Source organism: Hyalella azteca, unplaced genomic scaffold (genome assembly GCF_000764305.2).
Source record: "Hyalella azteca isolate HAZT.00-mixed unplaced genomic scaffold, Hazt_2.0.2 contig13234, whole genome shotgun sequence".
NCBI classification, from domain to species: Eukaryota; Metazoa; Arthropoda; class Malacostraca; order Amphipoda; family Hyalellidae; genus Hyalella; species Hyalella azteca.
The window spans coordinates 1,215,267-1,242,270 of NW_025943163.1; the positions used below are offsets into that span (position 1 = coordinate 1,215,267).

General features: G+C 41.8%; 1 protein-coding gene across 1 annotated transcript in view; it reads right to left on the reverse strand.

Moving 5' to 3' along the window:
* The window catches only part of LOC108682138 (myosin-IIIb), a 40,675-nt gene that overhangs the window by 2,099 nt on the left and 11,572 nt on the right, over positions 1–27,004 (reverse strand). The window contains exons 2-30 of the mRNA XM_018171255.2: positions 21,858–22,013; positions 20,422–20,597; positions 20,035–20,139; positions 17,891–18,067; positions 17,477–17,614; positions 16,714–16,878; positions 15,491–15,658; positions 14,773–14,889; positions 14,039–14,227; positions 13,339–13,436; positions 12,484–12,588; positions 11,983–12,127; positions 11,531–11,720; positions 11,057–11,267; positions 10,497–10,665; positions 9,767–9,893; positions 9,222–9,408; positions 8,560–8,668; positions 7,967–8,137; positions 7,260–7,357; positions 6,362–6,527; positions 5,678–5,793; positions 5,300–5,463; positions 4,590–4,658; positions 3,003–3,112; positions 2,645–2,803; positions 2,258–2,413; positions 1,977–2,068; positions 452–529 (exon numbers count right to left, since the gene is read on the reverse strand). Of these exons, the coding sequence (XP_018026744.1) occupies positions 452–529; positions 1,977–2,068; positions 2,258–2,413; positions 2,645–2,803; positions 3,003–3,112; positions 4,590–4,658; positions 5,300–5,463; positions 5,678–5,793; positions 6,362–6,527; positions 7,260–7,357; positions 7,967–8,137; positions 8,560–8,668; positions 9,222–9,408; positions 9,767–9,893; positions 10,497–10,665; positions 11,057–11,267; positions 11,531–11,720; positions 11,983–12,127; positions 12,484–12,588; positions 13,339–13,436; positions 14,039–14,227; positions 14,773–14,889; positions 15,491–15,658; positions 16,714–16,878; positions 17,477–17,614; positions 17,891–18,067; positions 20,035–20,139; positions 20,422–20,597; positions 21,858–22,013 (4,111 nt within the window). The remainder of the gene's footprint in view (positions 1–451; positions 530–1,976; positions 2,069–2,257; positions 2,414–2,644; positions 2,804–3,002; positions 3,113–4,589; positions 4,659–5,299; positions 5,464–5,677; positions 5,794–6,361; positions 6,528–7,259; positions 7,358–7,966; positions 8,138–8,559; positions 8,669–9,221; positions 9,409–9,766; positions 9,894–10,496; positions 10,666–11,056; positions 11,268–11,530; positions 11,721–11,982; positions 12,128–12,483; positions 12,589–13,338; positions 13,437–14,038; positions 14,228–14,772; positions 14,890–15,490; positions 15,659–16,713; positions 16,879–17,476; positions 17,615–17,890; positions 18,068–20,034; positions 20,140–20,421; positions 20,598–21,857; positions 22,014–27,004) is intronic.

Here is a 27,004-nt window from a genome sequence, read left to right on the forward strand (position 1 = left end):
TAGTGAAGATGATAAACAATGTTCAGGAGCGGAGCTACCAAAATATAGGGTTTGAAATATTTTCTGCGCGTAGAGAGGGTAACGTTCGGCAATGAGAGGCACGAGATTTAGAGTAACAGAGTGGCGTTAAAATGTGCTATGCACTTCAAATAAACGGAGGAAGAATAACGCGCAAAAGAAAAGAGCAAAAAATAGAAGCATAAGAAGATGGATGATGTCACATTATTGGAACAAAGTGGCGACTCAGCAGACGGGAAGAGAGAAAACACCACTTTCTCAACATGAAGCCACGGCGCAGGGAGGAGTAGACTCTAAGTAGGACGGCAAGGAGGAGCAGGACTAAGTGGGACGGCAGAGAGGAGTAGGACTATACAACGTAGGGACAAATGGCACTCTAATTAAGTAGGAGACAACGTAAGAAGAAGTCGCAGGACGCCTGCCGGAGCGCTACCTGGACGGCTGCTGCCTGCGCTGCAGGGGCGCGTCCCAGGGCGTGTCAGGCGACACGTCTGGCAGGAGGTCCTCATCGCTGCGTTCAGTGAATTTTAAAATGAATGAACTTACGCACGTCAGTGAATCATTCAGCGAGAATGATTGAATGATTCAGTGAATCATTCAGCCTCTTACTAACTTACTAAGTCACTTAGTAAGTCACTCTTACTAACTTACTAAGTCACTTAGTAAGTCACTCTTACTAACTTACTAAGTCACTTAGATTCAGTGAGAATGAATGAATGATTCAGTGAATCATTCAATTCAACAAATGAACTTACGCATGTCAGTGAATCATTAAATAGCGGCGAAACTAATTTGAGGTGAATTATTGCCTCATTTGTCAAAGTAAATTAGATGAAACATTGCCTAAGGCAACTTTCTGAGTCACAAAATTGAAGAAATTCCAAGGTAAACAGCGACCCGCATTATGTTTGGTATTCTTGAAGGAATGAAGAGTAAGATTAGTTGATGTGTCCAGATTAAAGTATTGACGATAGTAAACAATAGGTATAGTAATGTAGTGAAATTATAGAGCAGACACCAGTAGAGGGAAGCACAAGATAAAGAGTTGCTGCAGAAGGAAATTAATGTGGAGACATCAAATGAAATGTGATTTGAATATTAAAAGAAAAACTAGATCAGTGTGAATGAAAGGCTTCGATGTTTTAAAAATAGAAGATTTGTTTTTAATCTTGGAAGAAATAGGAAATGTGTTTCGCAGTTGAGAATGGAAAGCTTACGTTTCATGCAGGGAAAGATTTTGAACTAATAATCTGGTATGACACGTTGGACCCTCTCTCATGGGATAAAATTCTTCTTCGTTTTGTTCCAAATTGGATATAAAAGCTGAATAAGAATAACAATCATGTTTTATGTTAAGATAATTAAAAACAGATTTGAGACAAGCTTTTTCTGCTTTCAAAAATTAAACAATAATAACAATGAAGCCTCTAACCATCAGCAACAACGTCTCGTCATCAACCCGAAGAGCTTTATTTAGTACAAACAATACTCTGAATAATTCACAGATTTGAAGCAAAGTTCTCTTTGCACTTAAAAAAAATAAATAAATAACGATGGTGGCTCGCAGTATCAGCAACCACGTCTCCTCATGGTCCCGGCCACGTCATGTCAGGACGAAGGCTCACGTCATGTCAGGACTCAGGCTCACGTCAGCAACCACGTCTCCTCATGGTCCCGGCCACGTCATGTCAGGACGAAGGCTCACGTCATGTCAGGACTCAGGCTCACGTCATGTCAGGACGAAGGCTCACGTCATGTCATGACGAAGGCTCACGTCATGCCAGGACTCAGGCTCACGTCATGTCATGACGAAGGCTCACGTCATGTCAGGTCTCAGGCTCACGTCATGTCAGGACTCAGGCTCACGTCATGTCAGGTCTCAGGCTCACGTCATGTCAGGACTCAGGCTCACGTTATGTCATGACGAAGGCTCACGTCATGTCAGGACGAAGGCTCACCTGTTGATCTGCAGCAGGTCTGTGAACCCTGGCGAGGGCTGCTGGTCTCTCATGGCCGTTACCCTCACATTCACGCGCCCTCCGCCCCCCACCTGAGGGTAAGAGGTGAGGGAGGACATGTCACTTGAGGGTAGGGAGAGGCAAGAGTTATCTAAACTATTTACCACCAATCATCATTATATTATTATTTATTATTTATCTAAACTATTTACCACCAATCATCATTATATTATTATTTATTATTTACCTAAACTATTTACCAGCAATAACTATATACGTACCTGGGGCGCCAGACGCTTGCGCTGCTCGTGCAGCATCTCAGGCACGTCCTGGAAGCCCCGGGGGCGCTTGTAGTCCGATGGCGGCGCCCTTATGTCCTCGACGCCCCCCTTGATCCTGCGCAGGGCGCTGTGGACGTCCTGGTTACAGACGTGCACCTGCACACACACGGCGCCCTTAGTGGGGGACACGGCGCCCTTAGTGGGGGACACACGGTGCCTTTAGTGGGGCACACACGGCGCCCTTAGTGGGGGCACACGGCGCCATTAGTGGGGGACACACGGCGCCCTTAGTGGGGGACACACGGTGCCTTTAGTGGGGCACACACGGCGCCCTTAGTGGGGGACGCACGGCGTCCTTAGTGGGGGGCACATGATGACGTCACTCACCTGCTCCGAGAACATGATGAGGTCGGACATGCGAGTTGAGGGAGTAGAGCCCCGTTTGGTGGGGTTTGGATGGGGATTTTTCTCCTGCTTCGCCCGCTTGTGGCGCCCCCAGAACTTCTGTATCACCATAGCCGCCTCCTCAGGACTCAGCCCCTCCGCCTGTGAGGGAATTCAAGAACCTGAGAGCCTCATAAGAGCCTATGGGCCTTATAACAATAAATGGGACTCATAAAACCTTTTAAACACCTAACAAAAATCAGATGAGTGATATTTTGCATAGATATTAGGCACGACAGCGTCCATGAAAGTCGTCAAACAATCTGGCAAATGTGGCGGTTGGTCCTATGGCGGTTGGTACCTTAAGCGCCCTCTCGGCCTCTTCAGCGGTGTCCTGGGCCTCGACCAGCGCCCTGAGGCGCTCCTCCAGCACCGGGCCCCACTCCTGCCGCACCTTGAAGCCCCGGAACCCTGCGGGCGTCAGTTTACTTAGACAAGTGGCCGTACCATCATAAATACTTACAGAGTTTATTGCTCCGTCAGGCAGTCGCTGAGTACTCTTCAAGCTAAACTGATCAGTCACCGACGAAATTATCGGCCGCTACGTGTAATTTACGTGTATTTGGGCCACACGTGTACTTAGGCCTTTACGTGTACTTGAGCCGCTACGTGTACTTAGGCCTTTACGTGTACTTAGGCCTTTACTTGTACATGAGCTGCTACGTATTCTTATGTCTTTACTTGTACTTGAGCCGCAACGTGTCATTGGGCCGCTACGTGTACTTAGGCCTGTACTTGTACTTGAGCCGTTACGTGTACTTAGGCATTACTTGTACTTGAGCCGTTACGTGAACGGTGTACTTAGGCCTTTACTTGAACTTGAGCCGTTACGTGTACTTAGGCCTTTACGCGTATTTGAGCCGCTACGTTTACTTAGACCTTTACGTGTACTTGGGCTGCTACGTGTACTTAGGCCGCTACATGTACTTAGGCCTCTTCGTGTACTTGGCGAGTTTTGAAAGTAGGGCTCAAGGTGATATTCACTGCACTGATACTGCATTGCCTCTCGCTAGTGAGACGGCAATAATGATTGCTGCAAGGACAATGTATTGTTTTTTATCCGGAATATTGCCTTTTATCCGAGCTAATACAGCTACTAAGATAGTGCACATTACTGTTGCTCTTAATTGATTTGCGTTTGCGACAAACGACTGAATAGGTTGCATCTGTTCCGCAAGTGCATGAGCTGGTTCAAGAATGCAGCAATAGTCAGCGGTTCATGATCATTGTAATTTGTTGACTTAAAAAGACGATTCTTATGAGCCTTACAGGCACAAATATATGATGTGACGAGGTGCTCGAAAGAACCCACGGTGACTATAGGTTTTAAATCGGTCGTTGACTGAAATTGAAGGGTACGGATTGAAATTGAAGTGTACGATAGTACCCTTCAATTATGATTCCTTGCTTCTTGCTTCAGTTACGATGACTGAAGCATGCGATGCAAGTGTAACACTACGATAGAGTTTACTAGTGGAAGCTCGGCATGGCCTAGTGGTTAAGATCGCCAAGATTTGAACAGAGAGTTGAGGGTTTGAAACCTGCAACTGGTTGGAAAATTTTAGGTTGAAATCGGCAAGTTTGCAGGATGGAATTAGCGACAGGCCAACATGGTTTAAAAAAGGTTAACATCACTACATGCGACACAAACGAGGTTGCTACGAGCTGAGCTGTAAAGCTATCACGTATCCAAGCTTCAAGGCTACCACGTATCCAAGGATACCACGTATCCAAGGCTACCACGTATCCAAGGCTGCCACGTATCCAAGCTTCAAGGCTACCACGTATCCCAGCTTCACGTATCTCCACTACACACGCAAGCACCAAGCAACACATGCAGCAGCGACGTGCAATAAGAGCGCTCGTCAGGACGTGACTAGCGACTGACGTGTTTGGATCACAAGCGCTGCGTCCTCCTTCGTCATCTCCTCCGCTCGTCGCGGGGGCCGCCCAGCAGCTTGTTTTATGTTCAAATTAATTATTAACTAAATAGATAAAACTAATTACTAACTGAAGCCTCTATAACTGTTTATTAAATGAGTGATTAAATGAAATACGAGTTAAATTCAGCCCTCGAACATGCGTTTGAGTTTATTATTCAAACAAAAAATGCAGCTACCTAAGCCTGTTTTGAATCAATTTATTAATTATAACTCCACTTAATTATAACCCCTCACTTAACATTAAGATTAATATGAAGTGGTTCTTAACGAGCTACATGCAGGTAAGCATTGAGAATATTCACTTAAAATGAATGTGTCTCATGCTAACTTACATTTGAATCTTTAAAGTTATTCAAGTATAAGACGAAGTAAAGAAACAGTTACCGTCTGCATGCGTGCATTTGTTCGCGCAAGAAGCAAATGCAAAACAGGCAGCACATAAGTAGAATGATAATCTAGACATCAAATTTCACATCGACTTGAAATTTCACATCGACTTGAAATTTCATATCGACTTGAAATTTCACATCGACTTGAAATTTCACATCGACTTGAAATTTCACATATACATGAAATTTCGCATAGACTATGACATTTCACATAGAAATTTACCTATCTCGTCAGGTTTTATCTAAAAAAATTCTGAGCTGCTCACCAGGCTGGATGTTTTCTGGCGGTGGCGGGGCTTTTTCTTTGCGGTTTTCCTTGCCCTTCTTGGGAGACTTTTGGGGCTTGCCAGTTTTTTCTGGCGGCGGAGACGCAGCCGCGGGTGCGGCCGCTGCGTTGAGCCGCTTCCGGGTGAGGTACCCGCGAACGTGTCTGTTGAAACATATTGTAAATATTCTTCACTCTGACCAATAAATAGAAAAATTATTTAGATAGATACTATAAATTTTTTTGGAGTTTTCTTTGCTTTTAAGTTTTTAGTGAATTTGCGATTCAAGCAAACGAGTGACATTATTAAAATAATAGTAAATTAATTAAATGAATAATTTATTAAGATAGGTGGTGTGACAAGAACAACAAGACTGACTTCTGTAGCGTGAGCACGGAGGTAGCGAGCGCCCACTGCTTGCGCTGCAGCTTCTGGAAGCGTACGCGCGCCAGCCAGCTGCGTACGCACGCCTGCACTGTGATGATGCGCCGCAACTGTAGTGATGATAATAGTTGATTATGTCAAGTACGCGGTGAAAATACAATATCAAATAGTAGAAGTCATCAGCAAATAAATTAGACTAAAATAATAGCCCATACACGAACTCATAGTTGACGCGGTAATGTAAAGCATCGCTGGGTTAAATTAATGTTAATTAAATAATTATATTAACTAATTAAGATTAATTAATTGATTAATTCGTTACATTTTTTGATCAATAAAATTTAATTATTTATTTAAATTTCATTATTTAAATTAATTAACATTAATATTAATAGTTAAACAATTTTATAGTCTTATTCTAAGTACAGCCGACCTGCTAAGAACGAAGTAGTGAAAAATTCTAACAGAGCTAAAATCTTTACCCAATTAAGTTTATTTCTTACATTTCCTTCGCTGTTCAAGTGCAGACAATTAAAAACTTAGAAAAAGCGCCCAAAAGATTTGAATCAGACGAAGTTTTGATCTAACTTCTATCTTTTAAACTTTTTTCTATTTTCAACATCAGAAAAATTGAGACGAAAGTCTTCGAAAAAAATTTTCAGAATAAAAGTTGAGTACCTCCTTCTCGTAGATCTTGGTGAGGAACTCGACGTGGTAATACTTGAGGAAGACCTTAGTCTTGCCCAGCGCCCAGCCGTCCATCTTGAGGCGCACCAGCAGGAGGCGACAGTTGTCCCGCGTCGCCAGCACCCGCTCGTCGTAGTTGAACGCAAGGAAGCAATACCTGACCGGGGGGCATCAAAGTCAAGGAGAAAATGAAGAAAATAGATAATACTGTGATGAAAATGTAAAAAACTTTGGGTAAAATTCAAAAGACTGGGAAAAGTAAATAAGACTGCAAGAAAAGTGAATAAGACTGTGGGAAAAGTGAATAAGACTGTGGGAAAAGTGAATGAGACTGTTGAAAAAGTGAATAAGACTGTGGGAAAAGTGTAAAGACTGTGAGAAAAGTAAATAAGACTGTGGGGAAAGTGAATAAGACTGTGGGAATAGTGAATAAGACTGTGGGAAAAGTGAATAAGACTGACGAAACTGTAAAAAACGTAAAGAAGAATATAGAAGACTATAGGATTAGTGAATAAGACTGTAGTAAAAATGTATAGAATTAGTACGGCCAGCGTCGAAAATTGTTTTCATGATTAGTTGTTCTGATATTTCATCAAATGATATCAAGCATAAATTATCACGTTAAAGAACCAAATCTCGGTAAATTATACGAAGCATCCAATAATAATCCACCAGTTATGGTCGGCAGTAATAACATTGCTTCAAAATTATATGAATGAATTAGCAAAAATTAAAAAATCGATAAAATTTAATTTAATTCAATTCAATTGAAAATTGAATCGTTTCAGAGTTCTTCGAGTTGATGTGAGTGATCTTTCGATAAAGTTAAGATAAAAATAAAAGATAGAAAAAACTGTTCCAGTTTTGTACGAATAAAGCAATCCTTCACCTCCTGAGGAAGTCTGCGAAGAGAATCCTGTGGCTGTAGCCGTGCTGCCGGATACGCACGGTCTCCATGACGCCTGCGTAGCGCAGCTGCTGCTCCACCTGAGACGAGAGTGACACGCGGGGTTAGACAGGCCAAACACAAGCCTTTTCTCAGAGAAATAAGTGAAACTATTGTCGTAATAGCGACGCACTTTTTGTTGATAATAGAAATATGTGATACTTTGTCCAGATAGCAATTGACTCTTGCCCTTGGTTGGATGGTCAAGTTTGGCCCCCGCAAGAGCGAGTATCAGTGCTGCGTGCAGAAAAAGGGGTTACCATTCGGACAATTTGATACATACATTATTCCAGTGTTCAGATCAATTTTCGACATACATTGTTCCAGTGTTCAGATCAATTTTTGATCTGATGACAGTTTATTTCATGGACAAAATGTTAGTCAACTTATGAGGGATGCTGGATAAAATCTTTGTTACACGACGGAGACTTCAATGAAACTTCGATGAAACTTCAGGTTTCCTAAAATTTCCAGATCGTTGACAGTTGTAAAAAATCGCACAGATGATAAATAGTCAGGAAGAATCGATAAGTGATAGATTCAATACAATTAATCCCAGTATAATGAATTCTCAATGAATGAATTCAATGAGAGCATCGAAATAACGTTAGCTTAATTTCTCCAAGTCAAAGAATACATCGAAGACTTACCTTGTCTCGGTCAAAGGAGTTCTTGGCCTTCTGGTCGTTGGGTTTGATGCAGCGCACGAAGTGAGGACTTCCATTAACCATCTTCTGGAGGAGGTCCATGAGGGAGTACCTGAAGTAAGTGCCTACCGTCTGCTGCGCCTTCGTCTGCGACGCCAGCCCGCGGCTGTCAAACTAACAACAACAAAATAGAAAATATGTCATCAAACATCACACAAATCTCAAATATGAAAAGAAAATAATTCATTAGATGCATCCAATATCCGGTATAATAAAAAAGGCATTAAATACACTCAGTTCATATGTATCTTGAATTAAATTGTACCACCTAGCGATATAATTATAATAGCGCCTTTGCATCATTGGACTCATATAAATGTGCGCTCTAGCAACTAGGACTCAGAAAGTACTGTACATGGGCAATACTGTCCAAATAGTGATACAATTACTTACAATTTCAAATTAAGGGAATTTCACAATTTCAAACTAGATCTGTATTGGACCTTCACAAGGGCAAAAAGTACAGCGCTATGTCAATAAATTTTCATTCCTTTTTCTGGGTGTAACTACCAGAACCAAACACGGAGAAGCATCACCTTGTTGCTGGAGTTGGAGAGGGAGGAGTTGTAGGAAGCGGGTGGCGAGCCCCGGGGGGACGCGTAGTAAAGGTTGCCTGTCTTTGTCAGCGGACATTGGAAGAGAAACCTGCAGCAGAACACGGACATACTTTAACTTTAATATTATTATCATCTCAGGTAACACGTGCCCCAAGTTTGTTCTGCGACACCATACCAAATTCATGCTGAAGCCTCGCCTTCAACGGCTACAACTCCGCCCCCCTCCCTAGTCGCCACTACCAGGATGGGCATTTACAACAACTCCGCTCTCCAGCAACTCCGCACTCGGAGAAATAAGTGAGACCTTGTCAAATAGTGATACAATACTGTGCTTCACAATACTCTGTTATAATACTCTCTCTGGCGATATGTTACTCTGTTATGTGTGAAATTATAATGCACGCACGTACTTAAATCGATACAAAACTTCATGATGCTTCAATAAAATATACAACGGACGTACTTACATTATGGGAAAACCCCATGGTGATGAAAATTATGGACAACCAACTAAATAAATAACTGAATAACTACATGATGTATGAAAAGGTACATAAAAAATGTACTTAAATTATTCCAAACTGCTAAGGTTTAATTATTTATGAGGATCTTTGGAGAAAAAGTTAGCGCCCCGCACTGACCGGATGACCTCATGGGAGCTCTGACGCAGCAAGTGGATGACCTCAGTAGGGAGGAAGTTCTTGTTCTTGTCGAGGAAGTTCTTAACCTCGTAGGTGACTTTGCCGGCGAAGTGCTGGATGGTGAACTCGGGCGCGGTGCTCTTCGGCCGAATGTAGAACTTGGAGCGGATGTTGCTATGGAACTTCTCTGTCAGAGCGTGATAAATAAAAGTGACGTTACTTCTATGATAATCAGGCTTTTCCTATATGAGCTAAGATTAAAATAAATATTCTACGTTTACCGATGATTAAGTCAAAGAAAATAATAAAGCAAAAGTGACCAGTGAGGGTCGTTCCTTCTATGGCTGTTCCAATGAGCTGTTCTATGATGATAATAAATGTTATATGTTTAACAATCTTCTTGAATAGAATAGAATAGAATAGAATAGAATAGAATAGAAGTGTCGACGGTAATCGAGTTGTTCCTGTTTGCTGTACAAATAATATTACAATAAATATTATTTTAATCCCAATTATCAAGTCAAAGAAAAGAAAGCAAGAGTTACCAGTGAGGGAAGAGTTGCAGGCTTGCGGGAAGCGACTCTCCTCGTCCAGCAGCGCCAGCAGACCCAGCGGCTTGGCCAGGAACATGTCCAGCACGGGGCGGTTGTCCGCGAATTCGATTGTGTCAACCTGGGTGGGTTATGTGAGCTATAAGTGGGGGCAAATGATAATATGCATGGAGGCGTCACAGTGGGGGCAGATGATGATATAGGGGCGTCGTAGTGGGACAGATGAAAATAGATATCAAGGAAGTTAATCAGTAAACCGCAGTGGCAAGTTGGATCTAGATGGAACTTAGTTTGATATCAAAATTACATACTCAAAATAAGCATGATTCTTACGTGGTAAATCAATCTGAAAACAAAGACTGGTCGCAAAGCCTTACATGTCCTCAGCGATGTGCTCCTGCTGCTCCAACTTAACCTAATCAATCCTAACCTATCACAACCTAACCATAACCTAAGGGAGGCCCAGTGGTTAAAGTTTAGAGTACCAAGATTGGAGCAGAGAGGCGCGGGTTCGATCCCAGCTCTGTGCGCCAGTTTCTGGTAAAAATCAGCAAGGAGGCCGGGCGGTTAAGCACAGCAGAATGAGAGCAGTGAGTTGTGTGTTCGAGACCACATCAAGCTGTGAATGTTCTGCGATGCTAAGAATCGGCGACAGGCCTACGGCCTAATAAACGCTGAAACCGCTATTATTATTATAACCTAACCTACCCTAACCTAACCATACCTGTATGCCCTCGGCCATGTACTCCTGTTGCTCCCACGTGAAGATGTGCTGGTTGAAGAAGTACTGCAGCTGCTCGTTAGCGATATTGATGCACAGCTGCTCGAAGGAGTTCTTCTCGAAGTTCTCGAAGCCGAAAATGTCGAGCAAACCCACGGCCAGTTGGTCCGAGCTATAAAAGGAGAGAATTTAATGAAACTTCAGCAAGGTCTTTCTACTGCTAAAATATATACATATAAGCGAAAACTTAGAAAATAGTGTTTATTAAAGGCAATACTAACATAGGAGGCGAAAATATATGAAGCTTGTCGATCTGAACACTAGGAATATTGCTTTTCCACATGATCGTTCTGATAAATAGTACGATTGTTCCAGTCAACAAAGAGAGCAGAGGAAACTTCCTGGGATTTTATTGGTCGTAGGTTTTACTGCTAAATCTAGTGAAATTTTCAAATGCAAATAACGTTAAAACAACGTTGATTAAAATTGATTGTATTGATACGATGCTTATTCAACGTATTTTCAACGCTATATGCCTGAGGAGAAGCAGACATGGTACGCACCAGACAGTGCGGCAGAAGGAGAGCAGGCGGTTGACATTGTTGACGATCCAGTCAAAGAGTCGCCCGTACATAGCCTTAGCCATGGCGTCTCTGGTGCAGATGGCCTCGTCCACGGTGTTGTATCGCGTGATGATCTCGCCACGCGTCACCACAGAGTTCGACGTCAGAGCCTCCGTCAGCTCCGTGGCGTCCACACCCAGTAACTCGGATACTGACAAACAAACAAACGTTCAAAATAAGCAATCGATATCCAATGTTCAAGATTTACGAGTATTTACTCTATCAAATAACTATTTCTTATACTATGCGCTGGTATCAGATAGGAAAATAATGTCAAGATATATTGCGTCGTAAATGACATGTTGACGACAAAGTGGAGATATGGTGTCGATATAGGTACATTCATGTGCACCACCACCTTCTGCCTTCACCTACGATAACCTGGTCGACATTGTTGCCGGTTGCCGCACTCACCTACGATGACCTGGTCGACGTTGTTGACAGTTGCCTGCTCCATGTTGTCCTTGTCGACAGTTTGGTAGAAGTCCACGTCCCCCAAGTTGATGATGGCCGCCAATATCCTGTAGATTGAGTCCAGTTCGTCGTCATTGAAGCCCAGCGACTTAAAGCCTTCGACCACTTTTTGGAACTGGCGCACGTTGTTCTGCGGCATAAGATGGCAGTAAATCAATATTTGGCACTCGTATTATATGCAACACAATATAATCCAATGATCAGGGAGGGTTTTTGTAAGGAATTGTTAAAAAGAATCGAGGCCCAAGCTTCAAAGCATTTACGGATGCAGCTGGCCAGCTTTAAAGCAATTTTCTCGGCGACAACTCGGAACAACATCATCATGCCAGCTGTGTGCCCCAAAGGCTGGTATAGCTACTCATTGTGCCATCTGCGGGTCCCAGCATGGTTACCTTGGCAGTCTGCCGGGACCAGCTGTCCCCTGCTAGGTAGCGGTGCTTGTCCCGGCGTCCCGCATCGAGGCTGTACACGCGGAGGCGGTCCACGTACTCCAGGCCGTCATGCAGGTAGTAGAAGATGTGGAAATTCTGCTCACCTCTGTGCCGACAGCCCAAGAACCACCATCATTATTATTAACAGGCATTCCAAGTTGCTTCTATATTACATGTACTGCATCATATAAATTATAAACTATCCTGCATGCACTGAATTAGAGACTTTGTCTTTTCTTCTGCACTTATATTAAATTTAATGTATTATATTAACGTATTATTATTATTAATGAATTATATACTTATGAAATGCAGATAACTAATCATTTCCCAAAGAGAAAATGACGCTATGAATATAAATGAAATAATTGATGAACTCAAAAAATGTAATAATTTTGAAGAAACTTGCAATAAGTGGAATTGAAGTAAGTAATTCACTTAAAAATTATATTATAGACTTACGCGGCCTGGTGCACGACGCGGCTCTGCTCTAGGAGGTACACCGACACCCGCGCCCCTGTCACCTTCCCTAGCCTCGTGTAGGTCAGGTCCAGGTACTTTCCGAACCTGGTACCACATTAATAAAGCATAGGTAATTCGGACTCAAGTTTATATTTTAATATTAAACATAGCTTACGTAAAGTTGTGTAGAAGGCCCGAGCGATGATAAGTAATTATAGGCAGGATGTGACTTGACAGCAAAGTTGGGGTGGAACTCGAAACTGGTGACGTCCCATGATAGGTTTATGTGTGCGCGACGCCTGCCTATTTAAGGACCCTAAAAAAGGACCCTAAGGACCCCACGGTACTGTCACCTACGGCCGTCGGCCGGCGAGGTCGGAAATAACGGCCGTGCGGAACTTTGAGACATTCATACCACTATGGGAATCCGATATTAAAACGTTATAAATCTACGTGCAACAACCGTAAATTCGCTTAATTTATAGAGTCAACATTCACCGCCTCGTTGTACAACCAGACACGCAACACCAAGCATGAGATGAACACACTAAACAACCGCACAGACAGCAAGACCAACTCATCACCACACCAGCAGCCTGTGCGTGCACCACAACATCACCAAAACACATCAACACACAGGCAATCACACTACATCACCCAGTAGAACCCCACACTACATCACCCAACAGGGCCCACACTACATCACCCAACAGGGCCCCATACTACATCACCCAACAGGGCCCCACACTACATCACCCAACAGGCCCCCACACTACATCACCCAACAGGGCCCCACACTACATCACCCAACAGGGCCCCACACTACATCACCCAACAGGGCCCCACAAGGCCTACCGGGAGGAGTTGTCGTTGATGCCGGTCTTGGCATTACCGAACGCCTCCATTATTGGGTTCACTTGTAAAATCTTCTCCTCCAAGTTGCGGTTCGGCGCCTGCACGTAATCAAATATTAATAAGAATTAAATCTCTTTTTGTGAGTCTCGATAATAATTAAGTTCCCAATACAAAAATGAAACCAAAAATTCGACAGTTCATAGTATAAATGAAATAATTTCTAACCAAACTGACCTAACAATCATTGCTGTTCACATTAGTCTACAGGCACATCATGGAACAATACTTTGGTATTATTTCATTATATTTTTGTATTTCTTAATTTAATCGCAAGCAATCTCGTGCATAGTACTTCAACAACGAACTCTCCCGAACGTAACAAGTTGCTGAAGTAGCAAGATTATTGTTCTTTATTGCAACAGCGAGCTGCTGATGCAGCGTTATTTGATATATGAAATGCAGTGCGTATGTCTATATATACATATATCTATGGTATCATACTATGTATGAATTACTATGAAGTCATAATACATAACACGTATTATGAATTGGCATGCATAATAGTACCATATCATAGTACATGGTATGATTTCATAATATGTGTGAATTGCAGCACCGAGTTGCTAATAAATACGAGTTACTAAAAGAGCAAGTTTATTCAATCTTAAGTAATCAGACGCAAATAACTTGTACAACGCACTTTGCCGAGCGTAACGAGCTGCTTGAGCAGCAAGTTGGCGCTCTCGGTCTTGCCGGCGCCGGACTCGCCGGAGATGACGATGCACTGACTCGTCTTGTGGTGCAGCAGCGCGTGGTACGCAGCGTCTGCCATCGCGTAGATGTGGGGCGGGTTCTCGCTCTTCACCATACCGCGGTACAGGCGTGATTCCTGCGACATTTTAATATTTATTTCCTAAATTTACATTCAGAGATCATCATATGAGTATTATTTACACAGACTGGTCACCATGCCGCGGTGCAGCCGAGATTCCTGGGACTTTTCATTATTCATGTCTTGAATTCACATTCGTAATACAGCATATAAGTCTTATTTACACATGGATATGCCTCTTCACCAAGCAGCGGTCAAGGCGAGGTTTCTGGTGGCATTTCATTATTTTTGTCTTAAATTCACATTCAGAGTTCAACTTTCCACCAGGCATTTGACGTTGATATAACGTTGATTAAACGTTATTTCAACGTCATATTTCTGGACCGATGTTAATGTTCTAACTGCAGGTCATCATCCCGCGGTGCAGGCGAGATTCCTGTGGTCTCACACGTTCACCATAGATGGCATGCACTATATTGTACTCACGCGTTCACCATAGATGGGCATGCACTATAATGTACTCACACGTTCACCATAGATGGGCATGCACTGTAATGTACTCACACGTTCACCATAGATGGCATGCACTATATTGTACTCACACGTTCACCATAGATGGGCATGTACTTGAATGGGTTAACAGCTATCAGGATGTCTCCCATGTACGTGTAGATGATGTCGTTGCCGTAGCGCCTCTGGATGTGCTCCACGATGCTGTCCTGTTACCGACAATACCATACAATTAGCTCAGAAATACAATAAGTACAATTACAATTAGTACGGCATAAAGCCTCAAGTTGACGAAACGGAAAATTAATCGGTCTCTTTAAAACGCGGTACTTAAAACGAGGTATTAATGTAAATCCTTAATCTGGCGGAAACGATTGCTTCGGGACGGCCTAGATTTAGTAATCTATTTAGTATACCGCCGGAATCACGTACGAAAATTATCACCGCATATAATTATCCAATTAATTTTAATTGACAATTTACCACAGAAAGGCAGTATTACTTCGATGACGTTAAAAAGCGTTGATCATGACTTGATTTTGTTGAAAGGACGTTTAAATCAGCGTTATTTCAACGTCAGATTGAGGCAGAATCCGATACAGTCATAACACAGGCTAGACCAAACAACTTGCCTCACATCCCCATCACACTCACCTGCCTCACATCCCCATCACACTCACCTGCCTCACATCCCCATCACACTCACCTGCCTCACATCCCCACCACACTCACCTGCCTCATATCCCCACCACACTCACCTGCCTCACATCCCCATCACACTCACCTGCCTCACATCCCCATCACACTCACCGGGGTGAGTTTCTCCAGGGAGGCGAGGTCATCCATCCACAGGGGCGTCCTCTTGGTGCGGCGGTCCGCCTTGATGGCCCCGCCCTTGATGGTCGTCTCCGGGTCTTTCTTCACGAGCTGGTTGCGCTTGCGCAGGTCGTCTGAAAGCTGCACCAGCTCCTGCCGCACCTGCATGTGAATGAAAAGCTTACACTCATTCATTTCATTCATTTTGTTCTTAAATATTAGAATATCAATAATCGTGACAATCATTTCCAGTTTGTGCACTCTATTCATTTCATTCATTTGGTTTTTAAATGTTAGATTATCAATAATCGTGACAATCATTTCCAGTTTGTGCACTCTATTCATTTCATTCATTTGGTTTTTAAATGTTAGATTATCAATAATCGTGACAATCATTTCCAGTTTGTGCACTCTATTCATTTCATTCATTTTGTTCTTAAATGATAGTTTATCAATAATTGCGACAATCATTTCCAGTTCGATATCATGTTGAATTTTTCAGTTACAATGACAAGTAAGAGTAATCCGTAGTGCTTCTTGATAAGGACCACTAGAGATAAGGTGGGACTGGATAAGCCCATAGTACCTTAAAAATATCAAAATGATTTTGATTACAGATAATGCAATAATTTGGATTATATTTACCGTTGAATCACCCGAGCTCTTGCTTTCACCTCAATCGATAAACGTGAAAATCTTTATCTACTGAAATGCCGAGGCCCCTTCAGCAGTTGTGCTTCACTCTAGTCGTTAACTGTGATTAGTTTCTATTTTTGCATTATATTATTCACAGTATTGTGTTAGTGAACCCAGTTAGTGAACCATTTTTATTGAATCATTTTGTCAAAAATGTCCAAAATTCCGAGTAATGTAAGGAAAGCAGCCAACTTCCTCAGGGTTGCTGGGGATGAACTATAGGGAGGGGTGCATGAGCTTTTGAATATTAATAAGTTAGTAAAATCAGAAAATTATTCGTACTGTATTTAATAATGTTATTAGTATTTAATTTAATGTAAAGAAAGTAACGCACGTCTTCGGAGTTGCTGGGGTTGGACTTGAAGAAGGGATGCATGGTGTTTTGAATTATTAATAAGTTAGTTAAATCAGAAAATAATTTGTATTATATTTAATAATATTATTAGTATTTATATTTAATGTAGGGAAAATTCGTATTGTATTTAATAATGTTATTTTTATTTATATTGAAAGTAACGCACATCTTCGGGGTTGCTGGGGATGGACTTGAGGAAGGGGTGCATGAGTAGCTCGCGGCTGGAGGGCCGCTGCTCGAAGTCCTTCACCAGACACTCGGCCACGAAGTCCACGAAGTGAGGCGACCAGTCCGTGGACTTGGCCAGCGTCGGGGGCGGGTTGCGGGGTATCTGGGCGGCAAAACTTGTTTATTTAATGCAAGACAAGACTCTCGTCAATACGTTTATTGACATTACATTAATTACACTCAAAAACAAATGGCCACGTTGTCCAAATAGTGACACACTTTCATATCCACAGCACGAGTAGAGAGCTGGTGTAGCACTGATACGGACAAAGTCTCACGCATTTCTTTGAGTGTGGAATGTGTTTACAAACTCAATGTCAGCACGTACATGAAACGAATATAGTAGCGCGCACAACATCAAAGTGGGTTTTGGCAGACATGAACATGAGACAGACATGAATATGGCATGAACATGCGGCACCGGGAAGAACGTCCTCATAGCCTCAGTCATAGGATGTATCATCATGTACATGACATGAACATGAGGCAACATGCATCACCTGGAACAGAGCCCTCATCGGATGTATCATCATGTACATGACATGAACATGAGGCAACATGCATCACCTGGAACAGAGCCCTCATCGGATGTATCATCATGTACATGACATGAACATGAGGCAACATGCATCACCTGGAACAGAGCCCTCATCGGATGTATCATCATGTACATGACATGAACATGAGGCAACATGCTTCACCTGGAACAGCGCCCTCATCGGATGTATGTCACTCAGCGGCGGCTCCCCATCAGCGAGCTCGATGGCGGTGATGCCGAGGGACCACACGTCACAGCGCACGTCGTAGCTGTAGTCCAGCTGCTGCTCGCACGCTATCACCTGCACGTCATCGCCATCATAGTCATCACCATCATAGTCGTCACTCGTCACTCATCATGACTTTAACATTAACTCAACAAAATAAACTCGAACCGAAAGTTGTTTTAACGTTAACTCGAATCGAATGTTATTCAACGTTGTTTTAACGTTATATAACGTTGTTTTAACGTCATATAACGTTGTTTTAACGTTATATACCGTTGTTTTACCGTTATATAACGTTGTTTTAACGTTATCTACTATTATTATTTGTATTTTTATTGTAATAAAGGTTACCTCAGGCGCCATCCAGTAGGGGGTGCCCACGGAGGTGTTGCGGCGCCCCCAGGTGCTGTCCAGGTGCGAGCTCACGCCGAAGTCGACGAGCTTGACGTGACCGTGCGCAGTGAGCAGGATATTGTGGCCCTTGATGTCGCGGTGCATGCAGTGGTTCTCGTGCAGGTACGTTATTGCCTGCGTGGTTAGAACCATAAGTTGGTCATGATGTGCTAATAGTGACGCATTTTTGGCAACACCTGCATAAAGCGTGGAGGCAGACAAATGAACAGTTCATGTTGTGCTAATAGTGAAACACTTTTGGCAAGAATCACTGAAACGTCCTCTAGCTGGGCCAAACTGTTTCAAGATGACGCAAGTATTAAAATCACTTGTTCGCTTGAATCGCAAGTTAACCAGGAATTTCAAAGCAAAGAAAATACAACAAAAATTCACCATATCTTTATAAGAGATGCTCAGATGCTGGAAAAGAACAGTTAACAACTTTTCCCTACTTTGGACCCGCATCTGAGACTATGTCAAAGGAATTATAAGTTTTATTTGCTAAATATCTTCCGGATGTCAATCTTCATGTGTTGCTGGTTAACAATTTTAGAATCGGCTCTTTTTTCAGATATACGGATACCCTACTTGTTCTTATGCGATCGTCACTAGTTTACAGATATAGTTGTGCGCAGTGCGCATCAGCGTACGTCGGTATGACGGCACGCAATTTCTATACTAGGCTGGCTGAGCATAAGGGCAGGAGTTATAGAACAGGGAACCTACTTGCACATCCACCTCATTCTGCTGTACGTGTTCATGCCGAGCAGTGCAACACCTCTGTATCGGGTAGTGATTTCGAAATTCTAGCTTCCGCATCCGGTGTTAGTGATCTACGAATTTTAGAATCCCTGTATATATTGAAACAGAAGCCTAGTCTTAATGCCGCTTTTAGCTCCTTTCCTCTTGAAATAGTAAATAGATAGACCGTTTACTAGGGGCAATTTCATGTCTTATTTATTTATTTTCGTTTTGAAACCTGACTGTGCATTTTACTTTACTAATTGATTTATTTGTGTTTCTAGGACTGAATTTTTTCTGAACAGAATTTTGTGTGTTATGAACTGACGATGGAGCTGGACTCCGAAACGTTTTCTCTTATAAAGATATGGTGAATTTTTGTGGTATTTTCTTTGCTTTTAAATTCCTGGTTAAGGTGACACAAGCAGCGGTAAAAATTGCGTCGCAACTTGGACAAGTCTAACTCGTTTCTCTGATAGTACAGTTATATAGCCGCAGACATTAATACAAATCTCTCATGCAACAATTAATGGCTCATATTATCTATATAGTGACACACTCACAGCATGAACAGAGATAAGACGTAGCACTGATAGGCTCTTTTGCCCAGCCAAAATGGATCTGTAGGATGACCCACGCATGGCAAAAAGTGCATCGATATATGAACAAAATCCCACGAAATTCTCTGAGTCTTGACATGGGCCAACTAATCTTTGATTATATTATTAATTGTTTCAAATGTAGACATCTTATTAAATAAAAACTATCTTCAAAGAGTTACTTATGGTACTGTATTTTATATTAATTTATTTATTGACAGAGTTTCAAGGATAGTCGCTAAAAGTAAGTAAAAATTAACTTTATACACATAAAACAATAAATATAGTTAGTTTTGAGGCATTGTTTTGGCTTCAGTGCCTTCAGAACTAACCAACACCAAAGTTTTTTAACATTACTTCCATATAAATTTTGCCCCAACTTATGTTAAATTATATAAAATTACCATGTGTAAAATTATATTATCCAGGATTTTAATTACTTTATATGATATTATAATTATATTACATAATTTTCAAACCATATTATATAATATTCCAATTATATCTTACATATTATACTCAATAGGAATCAATCTCACGATGTTAGCAAACGAATCGCAGAAGCGCTTGTAAAACCGTATACAAAAATGAAGTAAAAATGAAGGATAAAATGTAATGGACCAGAGTATACATTAACAGAATTAAATTGAAGCAACTGAAATCACCGCAAGACAGTGTATTCTCGTACACAGCTGTACTCACATGTACAGTCTCGTACACAGCTGTACTCACATGTACAGTCTCGTACACAGCTGTACTCACATGTACAGTCTCGCGCAAGATGTACGCGATCTGCTTCTCAGTGAGACGCTGGCCGCGCCGCAGCAGCGCCTGCACCACGTCTGTCACGGACCCGCGGGGACACAACTGTGGCAAATTTGATTTGTATTGAGAAAAGATTTATTTAATTACTTAATTGGAGTGAAAGTTATATATTACTGCGTAAAACGTCAGAGATTACTGTAAAACATTGATAAATATGCTTAAGGTAAGAGCTTTAGAGCTCATGCCTGATATATAGAAACAACGCTTACGACCAACTGTCACTTGGTCAAGGCGCTTACGATTTTCCCTCACCTCAAGGACAACCCTCACCTCAAGGACAACCCTCACCTCATCCTGCTGGGAGTGGAGTTCCTGGACCCTCACCTCAAGGACGACCCAGGCCTGGTCGTCCTCCCCTCGGTCTCCCCTCTTCAGGAAGATGCCCTTAAAGGCAGGCAGGTTGGGGTGGAGGCTCAGGTCTCGCAGCACCAGATACTCCTCCTCGATCTCCTCCAAGTTCTCCGCGATGTTCTCCAGGATCTTCACCGCCACGATCTCGCCTGAGCCAATGCATTAAATATTTTATTATCTGTATGCCATTTATGTTAATTTCAGATCTTTTCAGTGCTTGTTTATTAAACCTTGTGGGAAATTTCCCACCGTGAATCAAATTACTATTCTTTAAACTGAATTTAGTTATAATTGATGTTAGGGTAATATTAAAATTAGTCTTGGGTAAGTTTAATGTTAGGGTAATTTAGGTCAGACCCGGTTTTCCGCAAAGAAAAAGAGTTCGCACTAATACACCGTGGTTGCCACACCAAATTTCGTTATCTCCAGCCTGCCTGTTGTCTGCCGCCGCTACTTCACCTGCATTCAACCATAAGTCTAAATTTCTTCCTCGGTCTTTGATTTATCTATTCCTTGGTTTGAGTGCCCGATATTCTTTCGTTTTGTTCAGTTTGCTCAAATCTATGCTTAATTAACGTGCGCGCTGCTTCAGACTTCAATTGTTTAATTTGTTCAAATTCAACTTCAATAATTCAACTTCAAGTAGATGAGGCTTCTACTAGAGCTCTATTTTTAGAGTTCACGCCGAATCGCTTTATTACCTTAATTCTTACTTCAACGCACCAATCTTCAACTATTCCTACTTTAATTCCGTCTGAAGCATCCACCTTCAACTGATTTCTTATTTTTTCACCCAATTCAATTCTTCCAAAAAGTGCGTTTATTTGCACACTGAGTGGCATTTAATCTCAGGTGATTGTTTAGTTTACCTAAACCTCGTATAAATTTACTGCTCTAAGTTACTTTATGCTTTTTACATTGTTTTCTATGATCTTTATATTCAAAGTAACTCAATTTTCACAGTGTGAACCGCAAATTTGGTGCGTAGCTGGTGGCGGAGCAGCAGCCGCGACTTACCTGTTGCCGCTTAACTTGACGCGGACCAGCAATTCATTAATTCTTGGCTTTACCTTTTGGCGCAATTGAAACCGTCCCGGCTCCAGAATTCAACATCATTTCAAGCTTAAAGTCAATTTTTAGACTACTACATTAAATAAATTTCCTCAAAGTTATATTTGCTTTACTACCTTGAATAAAAATGCGATTGTATGAAATTATTCATAACCTACCATAATTTAAATCACATAGTGAGAGATTCTTTTGAGATGTTCTTTTTTCCACGGGCACAAACTGATCTTGAAGTCATCGGAAGAGTAAACGAAATTTGCACACACGATTTTAACTATATTACAATTTTGCACAAAGTAATGAAAAAAGAATAGATATAATTATAAAGGAAGAGTTCTCACCATCGTCATGATCCTTGGCTGCGAAGACCTCGCCATAGGTGCCCTCGCCCACCACCTCGAGCAGCTCGAAGCGCGTGTTGGGGTCTGGCAGCGCATCGAAGTCGATGTGTTCACTGAGACCAGAGTACGACATCCTGGCACCCGCTTCTGGGTAGTCTGTTATGGAAATTGTTCATAATAATAATGATGATAATATAATAATATATCTATAATAAATAGCGGTTTACGCGTTTATTTGGCCGTCGCCGAAACTTAACATTGCAGAACATTTGCAGCTTTTTCCGGTCTCGAACACGCAAAACACTGCTCTAATTTTGCTGTGCCTAACCGCCCGGCCTCCTTGCCGATTCTGACCAGAAACTGTCGCCCCTGGGATAGAACCCGCGCCTCCCTGCTCAATCTTATCACTCAGCTGTAGCCACTGGACCACCCTGTCCAACAGTTTGGTTTCATAGTTATATGTTTATTAGTTCAGCCATGGGTTATATTAGGGGAAAATGGGTGATTTGCGGGAAGTCTGCTCGAGACATTGTACGGTAATTTAAGTTTATTACATCAGTCATGGTTATAATTAGCCATAGTTATAAGAATGAAACTTGAGTTATTTGCGGTTAGAATCCTTAAATTTTGCACATGGAGTTTTGTACATTTGCCTTCAGTTGTATAGATCTAGCATTGCATTCAGCAATGCTTAGCAAATTTTCTAAGCAGCTTAGCACGCAGATGAGAGCTCGGTGCCCTGGCGTCGCATGATCGCTTCGTGTCGCCGCGGGCGCTACACGGAATGTGACGCGCGGAGCGGCCAGACTTTCCATTTCATCCGGCGCTGCTGGCATGACTTTCATCCACCGACACCAGCGTTCCGTTGTTCAATTATTGTTTGGACTTGCCTAGTATAGGAATTAATTGTCATCGGTACACACCGGCGTCAGGAGCCCTCCTCGCGCAAATCTAGTGAAAACTATAATTAAGCCTACGCTGCATACATAGCATGACCGTTTAGTCAGCGACGTTTAGTAGCACTCATTAATGAAGGCGTTAGCACCAAAGATAGCATGAGCGTTTAGTCGACAGCGTTTAGTAACACTCATTGAGGCGTTAGCACCAAAATTAGCAAGAGCGTTTCGTGTATAACGTTCAATATTATTCATTGATGCGCTAGCACCAAAATCAGCATAAGCGTTTAATTCTTTCAAAGCGTCAAATTCTTTCAGTATTCTTTCAAAAAACCTTGAACGAAGGAACTTTGCCGTCCGACTGGAAAGAAGCTCAAGTAACACCATTGTTCAAAAAAGGTGACAAAAGCAGCCCCGGCAACTATCGCCCTGTCAGTCTGACAAGTGTTGTTTTTAAGCTAATGGAATCTGTTGTGAGGGATAGGATTATCGCTCACTTGACTGCTCACCATCTCATATCAGATTGTCAACATGGTTTTATTGCCGGCAGATCCTGCACCACTAACTTATTATCTACGTTGAACGATGGACTCGCCTGCTGGACGAAAGGGAGCCAGTGGATGCATTGTACCTCGATTTTGCCAAAGCATTTGACAGTGTTCCGCATGAGCGGCTGTTGCGTAAAGTGAAGTCCTTGGGGATTGAGGGAAACGTACTCCAATGGATCAGAGATTTTCTAGTAGGTAGACGACAACGTGTCAGTATTAACGGAACCGTGTCAGACTGGGCATCAGTGCGCAGTGGCGTGCCACAAGGAAGCGTCCTGGGGCCTATTTTGTTCGTTGCTTTTATAAATGATCTGCCAGAAGTATAGTGTCCAGCGTGTGCTCCATGTATGCCGACGACACAAAAGTTTATAATACAGTGAAGAATGCGTCAAATAAAGCGCAATTGCAAGATGATCTTGACAGCTTAGTTAACTGGGCTGATACGTGGCAGCTGCGGTTTAACGCTGACAAGTGTAAAGTACTTCACCTCGGGAATAACAATGAACAGCAAGATTACAGTATGAGAAGACATGGTTGCAACGAGAGAGTAATGATTGAAAAGTCTAGTGTGGAAAAAGATCTCGGAGTTTATGTCGACAAGGACCTGAAATTTTCTAAGCATGTTGAAACGCAAGCTAACACATCCAACAAACTTCTTGGACTAATCAGACGCTCGTACGAGTTCCTAGATGCAGAAGCGATGAAGCAGTTGTTTGTTGCCGTCGTCCGCCCGAGTCTAGAGTTTGGAAACGTTGTGTGGTCACCGAGATTTGAAAAGGACAGAAATTTAATAGAGAATGTTCAAAGACGTGCAACAAGGATAATTCCAGGCTTGAAGGGCAAGTCCTATGAAGAAAGATTGAAGATTATGAAGCTTCCAAGCCTCAGTTATCGACGTCTGCGTGGGGACCTCATTGAAGTATACAAGTATACTCATGGTCTATACAAGGTCCCTAAAGGGTTACTAGAATTTGAAACAAGAACCAACATCAGGGGCCACGGCTATAAGCTAAAAAAATTGCGCTGCAACTTCTCCACGCGACAAAATTTCTTCTCGCTTCGAATCACCGACATGTGGAATAGCCTCCCCGATGACATCGTTGGCGCTCCAAGTAGGAACGCGTTCAAGAACAGACTAGATAAAGCTATGGAAAAATATATGTTCAGATTTGAAATGCCTAGCTCCTTATCGAACCCGGTGAAAGTCTAGTAGCTACTTCAAACTATCGCCAGTCATGAAAAGATCCGGTCAAATGACACAAGTTTAGATCTATGAACAAGGCACGAAAAGGAAAAGAATCGGCGACAGGCCACATCAGGCCTACACTTCAGCGCCGACATCACTATGTTATGTTAATAAAGAACGTTGAATTATTGGAGGCTCAGAGGCCAGCGAAAGTTAGTGTCTTATTTCAAGGTTTCAAAGGACCGCTGACAGAAGCACAGATATATAATGCAGGTGTCACGGATGCTGCTCAGTATCCTCACTATAATTGTGCTTGCTATATGCGTAAATAAATAGATTCGGAAAATTCAATTGATTACATGATATCGCTATGCTTTGAGTTCAACAACGTATTTCAGGCATCACATTATGATGAATATGAGTTGGTTAAAATGTTACATTTTATACTTGAGATTTCAACGGCTGGTAGATTTAAACGATGACTTAGTATGTTAGCGTGATAACTGGCTATAGAAATAATTTTTTCGCGAGTTATATTTAAATAGCCATATGGATTTTTCGAGGTGGCAGATTGGTTAAGATCATCAAGCAGCAAATCGAGGGTTCAAAACACACAACAAATCGTACAAACTCTGAAAGAAATCAGCACGATAGTCGGTTAGTTGCCAACGTTGGTGACAGACCAACATGAGATAATTAATAATCAAACCTGGCAAACTATATTATATTTTGGGTAATAAAAGAAATTAAGTCTAAATTTTGTTCCTTCTCAAGCGTTGATAAACGAGACAAGTTCAAATGCAGTTCGTATTCAGACAGGCAGATGAATTAATTCTATTCAGTATTTAGGAGCGAGGACGTATGTCGTCTATGGCAACCATGGGTCCCTGTCTTCACAACCTTCCGACGAGTCGAAGAATGGAGAGCGAGAACAATTTTCAAGTACGAAAAAAAACACAGTAAAGATAATAAGAAAGACTGGAATTCTTCGTTTAGCGCCACAACAACAGGGTTCGTACAAAGAAATTTACGCACAAAAGGATTTTTTTTTTCAAAGAAGGCATCGTTAGACAAAGCTTGAAGGAATTTAAAAGCAAAGAAAACGCCAAGAAAATTCACCATATCGATATTGAAAACGTTTCGGAGTCCAGCTCCATCATCAGTTCGACTAAACTAAAAATGAAAGATGTGTATAAGAGACAGGGTTATATTAGGGGAAAATGGGTGATTTGCGGGAAGTCTGCTCGANCGAGATGAACTTGGTTGTAGTTGAACTTGGTTGTAGATGAACTTGGTTGTAGTTGAACTTGGTTGTAGTTGAACTTGGTTGTAGATGAACTTGGTTGTAGTTGAACTTGGTTGTAGATGAACTTGGTTGTAGTTGAACTTGGTTGTATTATTATTTTAAAAATTTCTGTGCATACACTGATAATAATCTCAATGTGTATTAAAATCTCCAAAATATTATACACGCATAGCATTATTCAAATCAAGTCTACGATGTTTACTTAATAGTGGAACCACAATCCCGGAATTTTATACACAATCATTACAATGAATAAACTTTCTAAATTTATGCATAAAAAGGTAACATCTATATTTGTACCGTAAATATAGTACATCATTATAAACGTTGGCAACTACTTTCCAAACACAAAAGCCATGTAAATGCGAGTCTGAAATCATACAAATATCAAAATGGCTCGCTTGCCCCACGCGAATGAGCCTGACACACTCAGAGGAATAAATTAGGCTTTGTCCAAATGGCGATGCATCGTTAAATCTTTTTTAGGTCGTCCAAAAAGGCGGCGTATCAGTGCTACCTGCAGAAAGTATCACTATTTGAACAAGTTGGCTCTTTAATTTTGTTGAGTGTACAGCTTCATTTTCAACCTTATCATCCAAGTTACTTTATGACCAAAATATTCGCCAATTAATTGATTTTTCTGAGTGCCGTGTCTAACTCGTGACCCAGCGCGTGCGGTTGTTCCCTCATGCGCAGGTCACGGCAGACAAGGCCACGCGTCGCGGCCCTTCAGCCAACCCGCATTTCTCCAGCAATTTCAATCCGCGTAAATGAACATACAAAAATACTAGTATTGCACTAGCAGTTGAAAAAATGCATGCTATGTAACTTTCGATTTATGCAGACTGGTGAAATACCCTAAGCATTTTACTAACAATAACTACCAACTGAAGAATAATGCAATAATATCGGGTGAACATCATTCAAGTTTACCAATTAGCATGCAAATGAAGCTTTACTTTCAGCAACGCCTCAGAAACACAAGAGGAAAAAGAACGAATTGCAAAAGTTACTAAGAAGCGTAAAATTTGTGACGCAAGTGAAAGTATAAGTAAAAAGTAAAAAATGATCATGTTTTCCCAGGACTAAAATTCGTGTTTTAAAGCAGGCTAGTAACACTCGGACTAGACCAGCAGACCGGCATGTTCATGTATGGTTTTAATGCAAGCAAATAGTTAGGGTGGTGCAAGGGGGGGGGTGTGGGGCTCTCG